The sequence below is a fragment of the Myotis davidii genome, unplaced genomic scaffold (assembly GCF_000327345.1).
Source record: "Myotis davidii unplaced genomic scaffold, ASM32734v1 scaffold1949, whole genome shotgun sequence".
Lineage (NCBI taxonomy): Eukaryota > Metazoa > Chordata > Mammalia > Chiroptera > Vespertilionidae > Myotis > Myotis davidii.
In genome coordinates, this window is record NW_006300366.1 from 1,059,050 (window position 1) to 1,076,861 (window position 17,812).

At 52.7% G+C, this 17,812-nt stretch overlaps 1 protein-coding gene across 1 annotated transcript in view; it reads right to left on the bottom strand.

The window, feature by feature from the left end:
• Positions 1-2,504: 2,504 nt before the first annotated feature.
• Positions 2,505-17,812, bottom strand: part of LOC102763864 (myosin-7) — a 22,206-nt gene continuing 6,898 nt past the window's right edge. The window contains exons 15-39 of the mRNA XM_015572467.1: positions 17,511-17,681; positions 16,598-16,907; positions 16,168-16,235; positions 15,726-15,813; positions 14,963-15,080; positions 14,712-14,835; positions 14,290-14,426; positions 13,802-14,057; positions 12,960-13,202; positions 12,598-12,774; positions 11,626-11,771; positions 10,436-10,526; positions 9,331-9,720; positions 8,724-8,850; positions 8,451-8,569; positions 7,563-7,759; positions 6,818-7,001; positions 6,485-6,650; positions 6,227-6,351; positions 5,383-5,691; positions 4,931-5,134; positions 4,476-4,811; positions 3,474-3,569; positions 3,220-3,354; positions 2,505-2,641 (exon numbers count right to left, since the gene is read on the bottom strand). Coding sequence (XP_015427953.1) covers positions 2,624-2,641; positions 3,220-3,354; positions 3,474-3,569; positions 4,476-4,811; positions 4,931-5,134; positions 5,383-5,691; positions 6,227-6,351; positions 6,485-6,650; positions 6,818-7,001; positions 7,563-7,759; positions 8,451-8,569; positions 8,724-8,850; positions 9,331-9,720; positions 10,436-10,526; positions 11,626-11,771; positions 12,598-12,774; positions 12,960-13,202; positions 13,802-14,057; positions 14,290-14,426; positions 14,712-14,835; positions 14,963-15,080; positions 15,726-15,813; positions 16,168-16,235; positions 16,598-16,907; positions 17,511-17,681 — 4,335 coding nt within the window. The 3' untranslated portion in view covers positions 2,505-2,623. The remainder of the gene's footprint in view (positions 2,642-3,219; positions 3,355-3,473; positions 3,570-4,475; positions 4,812-4,930; positions 5,135-5,382; positions 5,692-6,226; positions 6,352-6,484; positions 6,651-6,817; positions 7,002-7,562; positions 7,760-8,450; positions 8,570-8,723; positions 8,851-9,330; positions 9,721-10,435; positions 10,527-11,625; positions 11,772-12,597; positions 12,775-12,959; positions 13,203-13,801; positions 14,058-14,289; positions 14,427-14,711; positions 14,836-14,962; positions 15,081-15,725; positions 15,814-16,167; positions 16,236-16,597; positions 16,908-17,510; positions 17,682-17,812) is intronic.

Consider the following 17,812-nt stretch of genomic DNA (forward strand, 5'->3'; position numbering starts at 1 on the left):
CTCCTGTGGAAGGAGGGGGAGGGAAGGGGAGAACTTGGTTCCAGGGCTCTGCCCCTCTGTGGTCTGGTTTGCCCTCTTCCTTTCTTAGGCCCCTTCCACACCCCTGGCTCTCACATCCAAACCTGCTCTCCATCCTCCCTCAGCTGCTTCCCAAAGCAGCTCCTCATTCTGCTGGAAGTCCTGGAGTGCGGGGCACGGGATGGAGACTCCTGCCACAGGTAGGGGATGAGGAGGTAGGGCCAGCCTCCTTGGCACCAGGTAGGGTCTCTGCCTGGCTCCTTGTGTCTGCCTGCCTCTGTGTTTGACCATCCTTTCCCTCTGCCTTGTTCCCTTTCTCAGAGTCAGATCTGGCCTCTGCCATGTTTCTGCCCTTCTTGGGGTCTGACATGCGTACATTTCATGAGTCTCTGCCTTCTCTAAGCCTGACCTCTGCTTGCCCTCTGTCTGTCATCTCTGCCTCTACGTCTTCCTCCAGCGTCTTCATGACCTCTCCCCAATCTCACTGTTCTCCTCATCTTTCCTGATTTTCTTTGCATCTGAAGGTGACCCAGGATTCTTTCCTTTGTCCGGGATCACCCCCCCGCCCCAGCTCTTCCAGCTCCTCTATCCCAGGCTCACCCTCTCCTCTCCCATCCCCTCTCAGCACCCTCCCCTCCTGTGACTCAGCTGCCAGTTCCCTCTCACACCCACTGTCGCTGCCGTTCTCTCAGCGTCCAGCTCCTGCTCTGTCTTCGGCTGTGGGAGCTTAGGTTCTCTGGGTGTCCCTCTCTTTTCTCTACCGACCTCCTCATCACTCTCCAAGTCCTTCCTAGGAAGAGGAGTGTCTTAGGGTGGGAGAATGGAGAAAGGTGCCAGGAGAAAGGTGGGAGGGCCTGTGGATCCTTTCTCTTCACTTCCAGCATCTTATCTTTTTGTTGGTTTTCCTGGTCCTCCTGACTCCCAGTTCCCGCTCTCTCCACTGTCACCTCCTCAGGTCTTCCCTTTTCCCTTTTTCCCCACTCCCTTCTCCTCCTGTAATCAGACACTGGCATCCCTCCTTCCTGGGATGGGCCCTTGACCTCCCTCTGACTGTTGTCTTCAAAGCTCAGAGGTTGGAAAGGGAAAGGAGCAGGAGGTTGGCTGGGAGTGGCTGTGTGTGGTGAGGTTGGGGAGACTCGGTCTAGGGTCTAGGGTCGAAGCAAGGCTTCAGGAGTCTCAGCAGGAGTCTGACAGTCCCATTGTCCCCTGAGCCCCTGCCCTCCATGGCTCGTCCTAGGCCTTTGCTAAGCAGCCCAGTTGTGTCAGTGACTCCATGGGGGGCTTAGTTGTAGTGGGGCCTGCTTCTTCCTCCCAGCCCTCCATTCATTCATCTCCTCCTCCTCTCCTCAGAGTCCTGCTACAACATAACTCTCCCCAGTTCCTCATCTACCTGCCTCCCCTGCATATGGCCTGCAATAAATGGGCCAAAGATTCCCCATTTCTAGCAGGTCCAGATGAGGAGAGTCTTTTGAACAGAAGTGATAGTGGGAAGAAATGAGGGAGAAGAAAGGATGGAGGGTGCCAGGCCCTAGGAGATAAGGAGGAGCTGAAGGTGGGCTGAGCATACAGTTGTCCTGGTTAGGTAGGGAGAGGGGCCTCTGGGGTTGGTTGGAGACAGTGGAGGCTGTGTCTAGAAGGGTAGTGGCTACAGCCGCAGGTCCTTGTGCCCTCTCAGAGACCTGCCTTGTCTGTGGTTTGGGGGTCATTACCCTGTCTGCCCAAGTGACACACCTCAGAGGGTACACACTGAACCTCCTCCCCACGGCCCAGGCTCGGCACTGTCGTTGGTGGTGGCGAGGTAGTGTTGATCAGAGCTGGAGCGTGTGTCCATAGCGGATGGGTCACATGCTCTAGGCCAGCAAACTGTGGCTCGCGAGTCACATGCGGCTCTTTGGCCCCTTGAGTGTGGCTCTTCCACAAAATACCCCATGCAGGTGCCCACGTACAGTGCGATTGAAACTTCGTGGCCCATGCGCAGAAGTCGGTTTTCAGAAAGGAGATAGACGAAACAAGTATACAAGACGAGCGTGGCTGGGAGAGGTGGAAGGGGTCGACCTCAGCGAACGTACCTCAATCAGATTGAGGACGTTTTTAGCAAAGGCCAGCTTAGGAGTACCCTAATTAAGTTAATAACAATGTACCTACCTGCATAGTTTAAGTTTAAAAAATTTGGCTCTCAAAAGAAATTTCAATCTTTGTACTGTTGATATTTGGCTCTGTTGACTAATGAGTTTGCTGACCACTGCTCTAGGCGAGTCTTAAGGTTTCCCCAAATCTCCTTAATTGTGAGTGTCTCTGAGCCAGGGAGAGGGCTGGGAGGAGCGGTGAGGGGAGCTCCTTGGGGATGCTTAGAGCCTCACAGGCTCCCGGGGAGGCCTCCTTGGTCTGGCCTGTGAAGCTGCCCCCTCCTCCCCTCACCCCTGTGTCCCACCCTGTGTCCCAGTCCCTATGGCTGGCGGGCAGTGAAGAAGAGATGAGAGGCAGGATCTCACTTGGAGGAAAATTGCTTTATTCCACTTCCTCTAAAAGGGCTGCTTTATAGGCTCCAGGACTGGGACTCTGTTGGCACCCTCAGGACTGAGCAGGTCAAGAAGCTGTGGAAAGGCTACTCCTCATTCAAGCCCTTTTGAAAGGAAACAAAGTCCAACTTAGCTCTAGAAAGGTGGGCGCTGGGCAGGGATGGGCACAGAGAACCACGGGAGCCGGGGCACTTGGTGGGGTGGGGGACTGCTGTGTGGCCTGGCAGGGGCCCCATGGTGTTGGGAGGTGTGTCCTAGGGATCGGTGAGGAGGGGAAGTTCTGGAAGGTAAGCTCTGGGGTCAGAGAGGGAGCTGTGTGGGTGAGGACAGGGCTGCTTGGGATCCCACTTTAAGATTGCACTGCAAGGTCGTGGGCTAAACTCGTTGACAGTGGAGACTAGCAGTTGGCGGAAACTGGAGCATACTGGCTACATATGCAGTGGGGTCTTCTCGGGTTGCTGACCACCCTAGGGCTGGGGTTTGCAAAATCATTGAAAGTGAGAGCTGGAAAATTTTAGAAATCACAGAGGACTGAATCACTTTGCCCTCTAGCGCCCTGTGGTTCGGTTGTGGGGAATGAATAAAGAGGAGGCACCCTCGTGTGGGGGCGGAGTCTGGGCACTGGTGTGGGAGGGTGCGCTACCATGGGGGTCACCAATACGGCCTGGGGTAGGGGACCCACCTTGGTGCCGATGTCACGGCTCTTGGCCCGCAGCTTGTTGACCTGGGACTCAGCGATGTCGGCCCGCTCCTCCGCCTCATCCAGTTCATGCTGCACCTTGCGGAACTTGGACAGGTTGGTGTTGGCCTGCTCCTCCTGCAGGGGTTCAGGGGGTGGGAGGATGAGGTGAGAGGGGGCTCAGGGTCAGCCTCCGGGCCTGGGGCACTGGCTCCCGAGTCCCACCTCCAGGCTCAGTCCCCAGCAAGGCCACTCACCGCCTCCTCGGCCTGGCGCTTGTAGGCCTTGACCTTCAGCTGCAGCTTGTCCACCAGGTCCTGCAGCCGCAGCAGGTTCTTCCTGTCCTCCTCCGTCTGGGGGTCAGGAGGGAGGATGGCACAGTCATAGGTGGCATGCCCCCTCCCTCCACTTGCCATTTTTACCCTGAATGTAATATCCTGGCCCAGTTCTACTTTCTGATCCTCACCAAACATTTAAGTTCTCCCTTATAATTCTCGCCCACCCCCAACCCCCAAAAAAGGTATAAATATTTTTAATGGTTTGTACCAGGAAAGGGTTTAGGGAGCTGATAGGATTTTCCAAATTGTGCACAAAATTGTGTGTGCATGCTGTTTCTGGGAGCAGGCCTTCGGAGGTCCTAGGGCCCCACAGAGGACAAGCCCTTCAGTTCTAGAACCCAGCAGGTGCTGGCAGTGACCTGGGACTGCCGGCATGATGGGATCTCCTGGGCTGCAGGGATGTCATAGACTTGATAGAGATTAAGGACAAGTGTGCATAGAGGGATGGTGACTTTCCGGATTGGACAGAAACAAAATCTAAGTGAGAGTCTGATTCTGGAAAACACCATGGAAAACTAAAGTCTACACCTCATGTATAACTGAGAAGTTTTGCCATTTGTTTGAATGGCTTTGGTATATTTTTGGTGTATTTTAGTGGCAATGGTGCCCGGCCAACCTTGGCCACATACTTGCTTTCTGGTAACCTGTTTAGGGAGAGCTTTGTCTGGAGCTCTGTGTGTGTCCCCAGGGGCTGGCTGAGGGTGAATGCTGAGGTGCAGCTCTCAGCCAGGAGTTGCAGAGACTAACCTCTGAGCCAGGGGACACTCAGGGTACACAGGGATCGGGGATGTGGAAATGGGCATCCAGGGGTTGCATCCCACCCCTTGCCCTGAAAGAGGCTCACAGAGAACACTTCCTTCCTCTCGATTGGTTGTCACCTTGGCTTCAGGCCGTGGTGCAGAGAGCCCAACCCAGCCGCACCTGGTAGGTGAGCTCCTTGATGCGCCGCTCACTCTTCCTCATGCCTTTGACTGACTCCACATTGCGCTTCTGCTCGGCCTCCAGCTCATTCTCCAGCTCCCGCACCCGGGCCTCCAACTTCTGCAGCTGCTTCTTGCCGCCCTTGAGGGCGATTTGCTCAGCCTCGTCCAGCCGGTGCTGCAGGTCCTTAATGGTCTGTTCCATGTTCTTCTTCATGCGTTCCAGGTGGGCGCTGGTGTCCTGCTCCTTCTTCAGCTCCTCTGCCATCATGGCGGCCTGTGGACAGGAGAGAGGTGTCAAAAAACCAATCTTCTTCTGGTTGATGAGGCTTGTGTTCTGAGGGCCGGGGTGGGCAGAGTATGAAAATCACTGAGCATCATGACTGGCTCCCAAACCTCACATGCTGGGTGCTGCAGCCTGTGCTTCCCTCGAGGAATGCCCAGGGAGCTGTTCACCTGGGAGTGCAGCAGCTGCCCCCCCTCGCTGGTCTCGATCAGCTCCTGCTCGGCCAGCTTCCGAGACCTCTCTGTCTGCTCCACCACAGCTCGCAGCTCCTCCAGCTCGGCCTGCAGCAGGTTGTTGCGCCGCTCCACGATGGCGATGTTCTCCTTCAGGTCATCGTTGACTCGGACTGCATCGTCCAGCTGGATCTGGGTGTCCTGTGCATCAAGAGGATAGGCATAAGAGAGGGAGCTGGCCTCTGGGCCCATCAGAACTGTTACATCAAACTGGATACTGGTGGAGAGCCCATCATGGTGGCTCAGGAGGAGCCTGTGGGTTGCCTCGCAATGGCCCTGGGGCAGGAGTAATTTGGAGCTGTAATGGGACATTGGCACCCAACTTGGCCACATACAGGCCTTCCCCTCTCTGGGCAGCAGAATTCCTGCTTCCAGGAGTCTTCATGTACCTTCAACAAGCTCTGGAGGCTCTTGACTTGCTTCTGGGCCTCGGTGGCAATGCGGTTGGCATGGCTGAGCTGGATCTCCATCTCGTTGAGGTCGCCCTCCATCTTCTTCTTCACACGCAAGGCCTCATTGCGGCTGCGCGTTTCTGCGTCCAGGGAGCTCTGCAGCGAGTCCACCACCCGCAGGTGGTTGCGCTTGGCCTGCTCCATCTCCTCGTCCTTCTCAGCCAGCTTCCGCTCCATCTCTGCCTTGATCTGGTTGAACTCCAGCTGTGCCCGGAGGATCTTACCCTCCTCGTGCTCCAGGGAGGCCTAGTAGGGGGGCAGGGAGAGATGATCTGAGGCAGAGAGTTAGGGCACAGGCTGGGGTAGGGGGTCTGTCCAGGAATCATGGATACAAAGTGAATTCAAGAGTGGTGTAAGTGGTTCAGTCAAAAGGAGAAAGAAGAAGAGAGAATTTGAAAGGAAAAGAAAATAGGCCTAATAGAAGGTGATTTAGGCCTCACAGAGCAGAGCTAGCAATGAAGACAAAGAGGAAAATGAAGAGAAATGGTGTTGCCAAGGAAACAGGGGCAATCAGGCACAGAATGTAAAAATCCCAAAGAGGGAGGCAGAGGTGGAAAAGGGAGGAAAGTGAAAACAGAAAATCTTTTCAAAGATGTAATAGGTACAATGTTTGTGTGAAGGGAACTGAGTGGCCTGTTTGCTCATTCCACAATATTTGTTGAGTGCCTACTATGTGCCAGGCACTGTTCTAGGCTCTGAGGATGGAACAGTGAACAAATCAGACAAAAGTGAGATGAGAACTGTGACCACAGCCTAGAGCTCCCCCCTCCTCCACACACACCTCGGCCTCTTCCAGGGCTGACTGCAGCTCCGTCTTCTCAGCCTCCAGCTGCTTTCGGACCTTCTCCAGCTCATGGATAGTTTTTCCACTGGAACCTAACTGCTCAGTCAGGTCAGAGATCTCCTCTGTGGGAGGGGCCGAACAACTCAGTTGGGGGCTGCCCTGGTCCTTGGGAAAGGACATACCCCTTGGAGGCCCTGTGTGGTGCCAGGAGTGGCCATTCTTCCCTCCCCTCCCTGGCCTCGAGCCCCAGCGCACCCTGAAGGTTCTTATTTTCCCTCTTGAAGGTCTCCAGGTGCTCCAGGGACTCCTCATAGGCGTTCTTGAGCTTGAAGAGCTCTGTGCTGAGAGAGCGAGCCTCCTTCTGTGAGGACTCCAGCTCCGACTGCGACTCCTCATACTTCTGCTTCCATTCAGCCAGGATCTGCAGGGACAGAGTCAGGCTCACTGCGCAGCTCCCTGCCCCACCTCCAGGTGCCTGGAGTGCCTGACCTCAGCCTCCTCCCTGTCTCCTAGGAGTTTACTCCTGGCCTCAAACTGATGCTGGTACCCCTGCTCTGCCCCCTGGCTGTGGCCCCCACCAGGACCCACCTTGTCGAAGTTCCTCTGCTTCTTGTCCAGGGCTGCAGCGGCCGCGTTGGAGCGCTCCACATCCACCATCAGGTCCTCGATCTCGTTCTGCAGCCGGTGCTTGGTCTTCTCCAGGGATGAGCACTTGGCATTTACGGCCTCCACAGCCTCCTCAGCCTCCTGCAGCCGCTGGGCCAGTTTCTTTCTGCCCCGGGGATGTGGGGGGGATGATAGAAGAGGGGGGAAGGATAGAGGAGGGGGTATTTGGACAAGAGGAAATGACATGAGTCTTCTGGAAAACCGATCCTTAGAAATTCAGAAGCTTGTGGGAGAAGCCTGAGGATGGGCCCCAGGGGGCAGAGGACTGAGTGGCAGAGTCTTGTGGCAGGGTGTGAAGACCCACAGCACCCAGGAGGGCCTTCTGGGTGGCATCCCTCTAAACCTGGGCCAGCCTTTAGGCTGCAGACAGGGAGGGCACAGGAACTTCTGCAGGCCACCCCATCTTGCCTTGCCACAGCACCTGCCCCAGGTGGGAGCACTCTGCCCTCAGACAAACCTTTTGTTCGTCTTATATTCGGATGAGAAACATAATGCGAGCAAAAAGCTTCCCTGAGAGGAGAAGGACATGGGGCCAGGGCAGGGTCCTCCTGTGTTGTCAAAACCTAGCTAAGCATCCATCCCATGTACCCAGGCTACTGAGGATCGAGCTGCACTGTGTCCTGTCGGCAAAGGGGCCCGGGCCAGAGGCAGGCTGCCTGGGACTCACTTGGCCTCCTCGAGCTCCTCGGTCCGCTGGATGGCGTCCGTCTCATACTTGGTCCTCCACTGGGCCACCTCCGAGTTGGCCTTGGAAAGGACACGCTGCAGCTCTGCCTTGGCCTCTGTTTCCTCCTCATACTGCTCCCGGAGCAAGTCGCAGTCATGCCTGGCCGATTGCAGTGCATGGGCCAGGGCGTTCTTCGCCTGGGGAGGTGAACACCAGGAGGTGGGCTCAGCTTTCCCCATAAAGCATCACCAGCCCTTGCCCATCCCCTCACCCTATTTGCAACAGCCTCCCCGTGGCTCACCTAGCTCTAACTCCAGTGGACCTGGAATGGCTTACTGAGAACTAATAAGAAAGTATGCCCATGTAGCACTGCACCATTTACAAAAAGCTTCATGCTCATCACCCCTGCCCCCTCACTGCAGCTGGCATTATCATCCTCACTCCCATTTTGGGGGGGAGGAGATAGAGGCCTAGAGAGGGTAGGTGGCCAGTTTGATTACCGGTCAGGGCATATGCCCCAGTTGCAAGATCACCAACCTCTAAGAGTCAGGCTAGAATTTGAGCCCGGACCTTTTTTTAAAAGTCATATTCTCTCCCCTTTTTCAGGAGCCCAGCAAAATGCTAGAAATAGGCTCCAGTGAGTTTCTTTCTCCAGGTTCAGATTGCTCTGCTAACCCAGGACCCACAGGCATCCTTAGCCCATGTCCTCCCTCACATCTCTCCAGGAAAGGCAGCAGGAAGCCTCAGGTTGGGGATTAGACTCAAGAGGCCTGTGGTGGGATCTAGGCTATTATTCCTTTTGGAATTCTGGGAGAAAGGAAATGATGTGGTGCAAGGCCAGTGCTATGTTCCTGGCAGAGGGCCACCTGGCCTGAGTCAAGGCTTCACCTTGACCTCCTCTTCCAGCTGCCGCTTGAGGTCCTCCAGCTGCTGGGTGTAGGTGAGCTTGCCTCGGGTCAGCTGGGAGATCAGCGCCTCCTTCTCATCCAGCTGTCGGGACAGCTCACCTGGAAAGTCACCGAGACACACTCAACTCTTGAAGGCCAGGCACTCCTCTCCCCACACCACCCCCCGGCCCCAGATATCCTTCTCCTAACCCTCAGGCTCCATTCTCTGGAGAGGTATGTGTATGTGTCTCCCCAAGGCTGGGGGAGTGCTCACCATTCTCAGTTTGCAGCTTGGCCCTCTGGCTGGTGAGGTCATTGACAGAACGCTGGGTCTCCTCGGCTCTGCTCCGGTGCTCATTCATCTGGTCTTCCAAGGTCCGGCACATTTTCTCCAGATTAGCCTGACAGAGGAAGGACAGTCAAATGATGGTTTCAGGGGGCACTGAAAGGGGTTTAATGGAAGCAATTAAAGGAGAAGGAAGAGGCACCCTGGTCAGTATGGCTCAGTTGCTTGGGGGTCGTCCCATGCACCGAAAGGTTGTCGGTTTGATTCCCGGTCAGGGCACATGCCCCAGTTGCAAGCTCCATCCCTGGTAGGGAGTGTGCAGAGGCAGCTAATCAATGTTTCTCTCCCTCTTTCTTTCTCTCTCTTATCTCTCTCTCTCTCTCTCCCTCTCCCTGCTACTTTCTCAAAAAATTAATAAAAATATTTTTTTTAAAAAAGAAAAGGAGAAGGAAGAGGAAAGGCATGGAAGGAAGGAGAGGATCAGAGAACTGGGTAGAAGAAGGAAAGTGGGAAACTGAGCCCTCAAAGAAAAGAGGAGACATGTGGAGATGGGTGGAGGGAACTGGAGGAGGGGAGAGGCTAAGCACAGGCCCACCTTGGCCTTGATGATCTGCTCCATGTTGGAGGTGACGTCGTCCAGCTCCAGCTTGAACTCGCTCTTCTCCTTCTCCAGCTTCTGCTTCACACGCTGCAGGTTGTCAATCTGCTCGCCCAGCTCGGCCACACTGTCAGCGTGCTTCTTGCGCAGGGCTGCCGCCGTGGCCTCGTGCTGCAGCGTGGCCTCCTCCAGGTCCCGCCTCATCTTCTGGAACTCAGCCTCACGCTTCTTGTTCATCTCAATCTGCACAGATGTGGCCCCGCCAGCCTCTTCCAGCCGCTCACTGATCTCCTCCAGCTCCCGGGACAGGTCTGAGCGCAGCTTCTCCACCTTGGCCCTGGCAGTGCGTTCAGCCTCCAGCTCCTCCTCCAGCTCCTCGATGCGTGCCTGGGCCCAGACACAAAGGGCTCAGCCCCACTGCCTGGAGCCCTCCATGGGAGCCCCCTCCCTCAGCTCTAGAAGACTCCTGGCCTGTCTGGAACAGCAAGTCAGTTTAGTTCTACCAGTGGAGATATGGAAAGAAAAGGATTTTGAGGGAGATGGTGTAGGCAGCCAAATTAGCCTTCCTTTAGGCCAGAACATTATACATTCTCTTTACTGAAAGTGGTTGAAGCTTGCTCTTGAAGAGGGACAAAGAGACCTGTATTCTAGGGATAGTTAAAGCAGTTTAGTGGGAAAAATAATAAAAGTTAGAGTAAGAGAACCATGTTTGCTTGACTAGACAACAGTGTTTGCTCTAGAAGTAACAAAGGACGTCATAAGCCATCAGGGCTGCAGGGACCTTAAAAGTTACCAGGTACAGGGGAGGACATGGAGGCTCAGAGATCTGGAGTGGGCTTCCTATGGTCATCAGCTAATCCAGATCTGAAATAGGAAGCCAAGATTTCTGCCTCCCTGACCTGTGAGCTTTTCAAGGTCTCTTTCTATGTCATTCTTGGATCACCCAGTCCCTCATGGAAGTGTTCCATGGGGAAACTAGGATAGCTCAGTTCCTCCCTTGATGGACCCATAGCAAATGCCTGTGATGCTTTGGAGAAGACAGCCTGGAGGAGGGGGTTGGGAAGCTGAGTCTAGTGCCCACTCTGGGCATCCCAGTCTTTACCTGAAGCTCTTTGAGCTTCTTCTGCAGCTGACTGCCCAGGGCCTGCTCATCCTCAATCCTCGCATTGAGGGCGTTCAGCTCAAAGTCCTTCCTGTGGGGAAGAAAGGAGGCTGAAACAAGGGAGGCTGTTTGGGCTCCAGAAGGGCCCACCTGTGGTTGGAAATGGTAATAAAACAAATGAACAGGAGGATTTCAGCAGAAAAACAGCTTCCAGGGCCGATGGAGGGTCCACCAGCTGAAGGATTGAAGCCCAACAGGAAATGTGGTAGGAAGAACATCGCAGGTGGAGTGACAGGACCTGGGCTCTGAGGGACTGTCTCTCTTTGGTCTGTAAAATGAGGGGGTCGGACTAGATGTTTCAAAGGCCCCTTTTAACTTTAAAGGTCTTCAATTCTCTCACTCTTACTTTGAATTTGATTCACATTTCTGACCCTTTGTTTCCTCTTTAGTAATTTGGGGTTAAAAATGCCACCCTTTAAAGGTGGTTTGAAGATCAATGGGATCATGTATTTAATCACTCATTCAACAAATACTGTGCCTGGGGAAGTGTGGAGACTCCTAGGCTGATGTAGCCCTATGGCGATGTGAAGCCTTTCAAAGCCCTGACTCTAAAGCACCATAGGATCCTTGCTTACCCAAGCATGTTCTGCAGGCTCACTGTTTACCAAATTGGAAAGTAGAACTATACATTTTGGAAGGACTTGCAATAAGATTTAGAACCACAAGTTCATGAGGGAAAAAAATGGCCCAGATCCTGCATCGCTCAAGTGTGATGGCTGACCCATTTCTCTGTGGCTCTCTGGGCTCTCCGTGAAGGACCTAAAAGAACTTTCTTGAGAGGCTTTTGTGTGGAGCATTCCTCCATGTTAACAGCTGGTCTCCAAAAAGACTCGTGTATAAAGGGGGTGAGCTGTTATTTTCCATCCTTTTTAAGTGCCCAATAAAAAGAAGGGCTTGAGGGATTCAAGTTAGACTTTATCAGGGAGAACTGCTGGGCCCTGATGTACATGTTTTGGGGAGGAAAGAGCTCTTCCTGGAAGCTTTGACCTCAGTTTTGCTCCCACTTATTGAATCTAAATGGGGCTGTTGCCTCTGAGGATGGATGTCTTGGGCCAGCTTAGACTGTCATCCACAGAACAGGGTGCTGGGCTGGGGAGGAAAAACAGGCAACAGGGAGGGAAACACGCTACTTTTTCAGCCGCTCATCCAGCTGTTGCTTGGCATTCTCCAGGTCCATGATGCCCTCCTGGGTCAGTTTCAGGTCGCCCTCCAGCTTCCGCTTTGCTCGCTCCAGGTCCATGCGCACCTTCTTCTCCTGTTCCAAGGACCCCTCCAGCTGGTGGAGAGAAGGACAAGTATCCTGACTTTGTGATTTGAAAGCTCAGTCACTCCCAGGGTTGGGGGATCCCAAGAGATGTCCAGGACTTGGGAAGACTTCCCCTGAGTGGGCCAAATGTTACCAGGGGGCTAGGAGAATGCCTAGCATGTAGGGATGCTCAGTAACTGATAAAATGATTGAATGAATGCCTGTGGGATGAAACCCCAAATCTGCAGACATTCATTCTGCATAGTATAAGCACCTACTAAATTTCAGGAGCCATATTAAGCACTGCAGAAACAAAATTAAATAAATCCAAGTTTCTGCCTAAAGGCAGCTTACATTCTTATGGCTGAGACAGATACTTCAATAATGATAATCAACAGAGATGTGCACAAAGAACTATCTGTGGAAACAATGAGTACTGAGGACAAGACCTTGCCTAAAATATTAGAAATCCAAAGATCCTCTTTGAGGATTCTCACAAAATTCCCAGAGAAATGTATCATGTTCTTATGAGATAACCATCTAAATCCAGTGGTTGAAGGTAGAGATATATATGTTTGAATCTACTGTTGATCATGTCAGTGACATGATCTACTTAACTCACATTTGATCATCCTTCCCCTTTTCTTTTTTAAAAATATTTCAAGAAAAACTATTTTAAATATAATAATATTACGTGCAATAAACATTAATATTTAAAGTATCCTTCCCCTTTTCTATTCCCCAGCTCCCTTCTAGAAAGGTTTCAGGAAAGGGAGCGCACGCCAATATCTCTGCACAGACACACACACAAGTATAGATGGCATGCTATATCTAGGCCCTGTGACAATCTACTCACATCATCCACCTGCTGCTCCAGTTTGACCTTGGCCTTGGTCAGTGTGTTGACCTTGTCCTCTTCAGCCTGAAGGTCATCCAGGGCCTGCTGGTGGGCCTCTTGCAGAGCTTTCTTCTCTTTGGTCAGTTTGACGATGATTTCGTCCAGCCCAGCCATCTCCTCTGTCAGGTTCTTCACCTGTCAACCAAGAACCCCATCCCTTTTAGGGTCAAAGGTCACCAGCTTGGAGACATCTATGGAGAACTCCAATGGCAAGGACCACATTGCTGTCAGGATCCCCTCAGTGGCTGGTGTTGGTTAGGTCAGTGTGGTCTTTGAATCCTGAGGAGACCTGGGCTGGCACCAGAGGGAGCTGCCCTCACCTTGTTCTCTGTTGCGTGCTTCTCTTTCTCCACCTTGGCCAATGTCAGCTCCAGGTCATCAATGTCCTTCTTGAGCTCAGAGCATTCGTCTTCCAGCTTACGCTTCTTGGCAGTGAGCTCAGCATTCGTTTCCTCCTCGTCCTCCAGCCTCTCATTTATCTCCTTCACCTTGGCCTCCAGCTGGATCTTGTTCTTGATCAGCTGGTCACAGCGCTCCTCTGCATCGGCCAAGTTGTCTTGTTCCTGAGGGTGAGACACAGAGGATAGGCTGTTCAGTGGGTGGGGTCTCTGCTGAGGTAGGTGGAAGTGGGAGAGGCTCAACCCTCTCTATAGGAGGGGAGCTTCAGGACATCCCCCCACTGAGAAGAACCGTAGAAGGATGGGGAGGGGATGGATTTTAGAACAATGTGGTGAGAGCTTTGGGGGATGGGAACAGAGGGAAGGGAACCCTTTGTTTTGCCCCCTTCATCTGGTCTCCTCCTTTGAAGGAAGAGAACTACATAAATATATATACATCATATGTTTGCAGTGTGGTGAGATGGGTAGCTTTATTCCATTTAGGGATGAGGACATACAGATTCAGAGGTAGTGCATAGTCTGCCCAAGTTCACAAAAGTATTGAGCTGTGGATCCAGGATAAACCGAGGTAGAAAGCCTGTGTTTTAAAAGTTATTTCTTTCTCCCCTTCCCTCTCCTTCTCTCAAGGGACCTCTTTGGAGGCCTTTGAAAGTGTTGATTCCAGAATCCTCTGCCTGTGAAGGGACAAGATGGTGAGCTCCTGGGTGGAGAGGTTCAGCGCAGTCAGAGCTGGTGGAAGAGCCAACAGGGACCCCGAGCCTCACCGCCTGCACTTGGAGCTGTAGGTCGTTCTTCTCCTGCAGCAGGGACACCATCTTCTCCTCCAGCTCCTTGCGGCGAGCATCAGACTTCTCCAGCGCTTCTTTGATGCGTCCAAACTCCTCCTTCATGTTGGCCATCTCCTTCTCTGTCTCTGCGCTCTTCAGCAGAGGCTTGATCTTAAAGTACAGTTTCATCCAGGGCCAGTTCTTGACCCCCATGAAGGCCCGAATGTTCCACTGGATTATCAGCAGGGAGTCTCTGCAGGGGCCGAGTGAGAGGAGTGGTGAGAGTTCCCTCCTCCCTCCTTCCTGCTCTGAGGCCCTGACTCCTAGGCCCTTTCCTTCATCCATCCTGTTCTCTGACCATGAGCCCCACCCTCTGTCCCTATGAGACATTCTTGCCAGTCTCATTGTTTGAAGCTCTTTCTCCTGATACTGCCCCTGAACCAACCTGGTTCTCAGGTTGGCACCCTCCTTTTGAGATCTCTCACCTGCGTTCCAACAACTTCTTGAACTCCATTCTGGAGAGCACACCGCGGGACTGGGCCTGAATGCGAGTGATGATGCGGCTCAGCTTCTCATCTCTCATCTCCTCCAGCAGCCCCAGCAGCCCCGCCTTGAAGAACACCTGCAGACAAGGGGGAGAGCCAAGGAGGTCGAAGCCTCAGAGAAGGGTATCCAGGGTGGAGAAAGAGGGTAGGAGACCCTGGCTGAGCTTCCAGGGGACCCATTGCCTGCTCATTCCAGACCTGGGAGTGAAATGGGTAAGACAAGAAAGAAAGGAAACCTGCCTTCCAGCCTTTGGCTTGAAACAAGAAGCCAGGAATCAGGAGTCTGCCTTCCAAACTCCTAGCTGCTCTGCTCAACATGGCTGCAAGCCCTGCAAGTCCACCCTGTGGAGTGCTACACTCACCTTGGTGTGGCCAAACTTGTACTGGTTGTGGTCAATGTCCAGGGAACCTAGCAGCTTCTCTGCCCCTTTTCTGCTGTCAATGAACTGCCCTTCAGGGATGGCCGCTGGGTTCAGGATGCGATACCTGGGAGGGAGATGCCCGAAGTCATCCACGTTCTGCACTGGGCAGCTCTTCCCACAGGATTTGGGGCCACCTGCAGACTCCACTCCCCACGAAGACCACCTGGGCTCCCCCTGTCCCCTGTACCCACCTCTGCCGGAAGTCCCCATAGAGGATGCGGTTGGGGAAGCCCTTCCTGCAGATGCGGATGCCCTCCAGCACGCCATTGCAGCGCAGCTGGTGCATGACCAGGGGGTTGTCTATCACCCCTGCAGCAGGAGGGAGGAAAGAGGAGTGTGTGGGGAGAGCACTAGACTAAGAGCTAAGTCCTGAGTTCTGATTCTGATTTGCCACTTATAAGCTAGTTACCTTAGCAGGTTAGTTAATAATGATCTTTAATTACTATTCTCTTCTTTCTTTCTATCTTTCTTTCTTTTTTTTTTTTTTTTAGCTTTTAAGAGTAACCAAAGGCTTTCACATTTTTTATGTAGTTTACGCCTAAAGGGTAGCCAAGGAAGATATACACCATTTTCTAGAGAATAAACTAAAACAAAAGGGGTCAAGTTCAGAGAGGTTAAGGGACTTGACCAAAATCACTAAGTTGATCAGAACAGAGCTAAGCCTTAGACCCAGGCCCCTGAGCCTCTATCTCCTTATCAGTAAAAAAGAAATAAACAATCCTTATATGTCTCATTGGGTGTTTTAAGGCATTCATGAAGTAATGTTAATCAAAGAGCCTTACATGCTACCCTGAGTTACACATTCCAAAGGTAAGGTAGTCTTGGGGCAGGGGACCTCATGGAGGACAGGAGAAGAATGCGATTTGGATAGCACGGTGGTGGGAGATCAGTAGATGCCTGTTCTTGGGGCAGTGAGTCTCCAGCAGTGGGCTGGTCCTGAGTTCTGGGGCTCACCTGAAGACTTGGTCTCATTGGGGATGATGCAACGCACAAAGTGGGGATGTGTACAGCGCAAGTTGGTCATCAGCTTGTTTAGATTTTCCTGTGATCCAAAAAAAAACATGAGGGAAAAGTAAAGAAAGTGAACGAAAGAGAAGTAAGAATGGGAGAGGAGAGGAAGAACAGGAAAGAGAGACTGAGAGAATGCAAAGCACTAAAAAGAATGAAGAAATGCTAGGGGAAGACATGGGAGAGGAGAGAAAGAATGGAAGGCAGGAGGGAAAGAAAAGAGAGGTGAGATGGGAACTGAGTAAGGGAAGAGGCCAGCAAATGAAGGGGAAGAGAATGGAAATGAGGAGATGAGCAGACAAAGAGTGGAAAGGATCACAAATGGAATGAGGAGACAGGATGGACAAGGCAAAGAAGGAGCCACGCTGGGCTGGGGTCATACACTTACCCTGTGCACAGCTGACACGGTCTGAAAGGATGAGCCTTTCTTGGCCTTGCCTTTGCCCTTATCAGGAGCTGTGGGAAGGAGAATCAAGAGAATAGGCACAGATAGGTATGTGGGGAGGCCAGGGCAGGGGTGAAAAGTCACACCCTCTAGTTCAGTAGTCGCCAACTGGTGGTCCATGGGCCACTGGTGGTCCATGAGGTCTGGAAGGTTGGCGACCGCTGCTCTAGTTCATATCCTTCCTGGCATTTGGACTCAAAGGGAGGGCCTTCACTGTGGGTGCCTCAGTTTCTCCACCCAATTCTCTCTCAATGAGTCTGGTATGACATGGGTACAGCCTGATATGAAAGTGGTGGGGTGTAGCAATTTTCCTGCTTCAGATCCAGGGCAGAAACCCTGTCCCTTAGGCCCCTGGTTCCCAGTCACTACTTACGTGCATCAGCCGCAGCATAATTGGCAAATAGGATGCTGAGCAGCTTGAGGGAGGACTTCTGGTACAAGCCCACCACCGTCTCATTCAGTGGGTCTTTGTTCTTCTGCAGCCAGCCCTGGATGTTGTAGTCCACGGTGCCAGCATAGTGGACCAGGGAGAAGTGGGCTTCCTGCTTCCCCTTGATATTGCGAGGCTTCTGGAAGTTGTTGGATTTGCCCAGGTGGTTATCGTACAGCTTGGCCTTGAAGGTCATGTCTGTGGCCTTGGGGAACATGCACTCCTCCTCCAGGATGGACATGATGCCCATGGGCTGAGGGTGGAAGGGACAGCATCACTGAGCATGCCTCATATAGATGGAGATAGAGCCTGCTCTATGATCATTATTTACTTATGGAGATACCCCTTTGGACATTAAGGTATCAGGCTCAGCTCTGAGCACAGTTATCTACTGACTGGCACTCATTCAAGCCTTCCCAAGGTGGAAGACTTTGCTTGATTTCAGAGGAACCTTTGTGAAAGTCTGGGAATGTTGATGTTATATATATCATTCATCACCCAGATCCCTGAGATGGTGGAGTTGAAAATAGGGGCACCCTTACAATTCTCCACCTACCCTCAACTTTTCTGCTTCTTGGATGGGTAAGCCAACGTGGTTAAACACACTGGTGTGGGAGGTCATTCTAGAGGTAGGAGGTCCTCTGTGTGTCTACTCTCAGGCCCCTGGGAACTCAGCTCTCCTAGGTGCCACCCTGTTCTGAGTGGCTAGGACAACAGAGGGCTTTGGAAATTAGGGCTCCAGATTCTTCTGTTATCCAGATCCTGTTCCTTAGAAGGTATGAGGTTGCCAATTTGACTGTGATTGACTCATTCATGTGGGTATGAGTGGACAGTTCAGGGGGGGCTGAGGCAGCACCTTCTCAATGAGGTCGATGCAGGCCTGCAGGTCCATGCCAAAGTCAATGAACTCCCACTCGATGCCCTCCTTCTTGTACTCCTCCTGCTCCAACACGAACATGTGGTGGTTGAAGAACTGCTGCAGCTTCTCATTGGTGAAGTTGATGCAGAGCTGTTCGAAGCTGTTGAACTGCAGGAGGGATGACAGCAGAGGCGGGTCAGGTAGGCAGGTATCTGAATGTTCAGCCTAGTGAGGGTGTGGCTGGTCCCCTCCCCTGTCAGGGCAGAGAGGGAGTACCCCCTGAAGACAAAATGTTGACT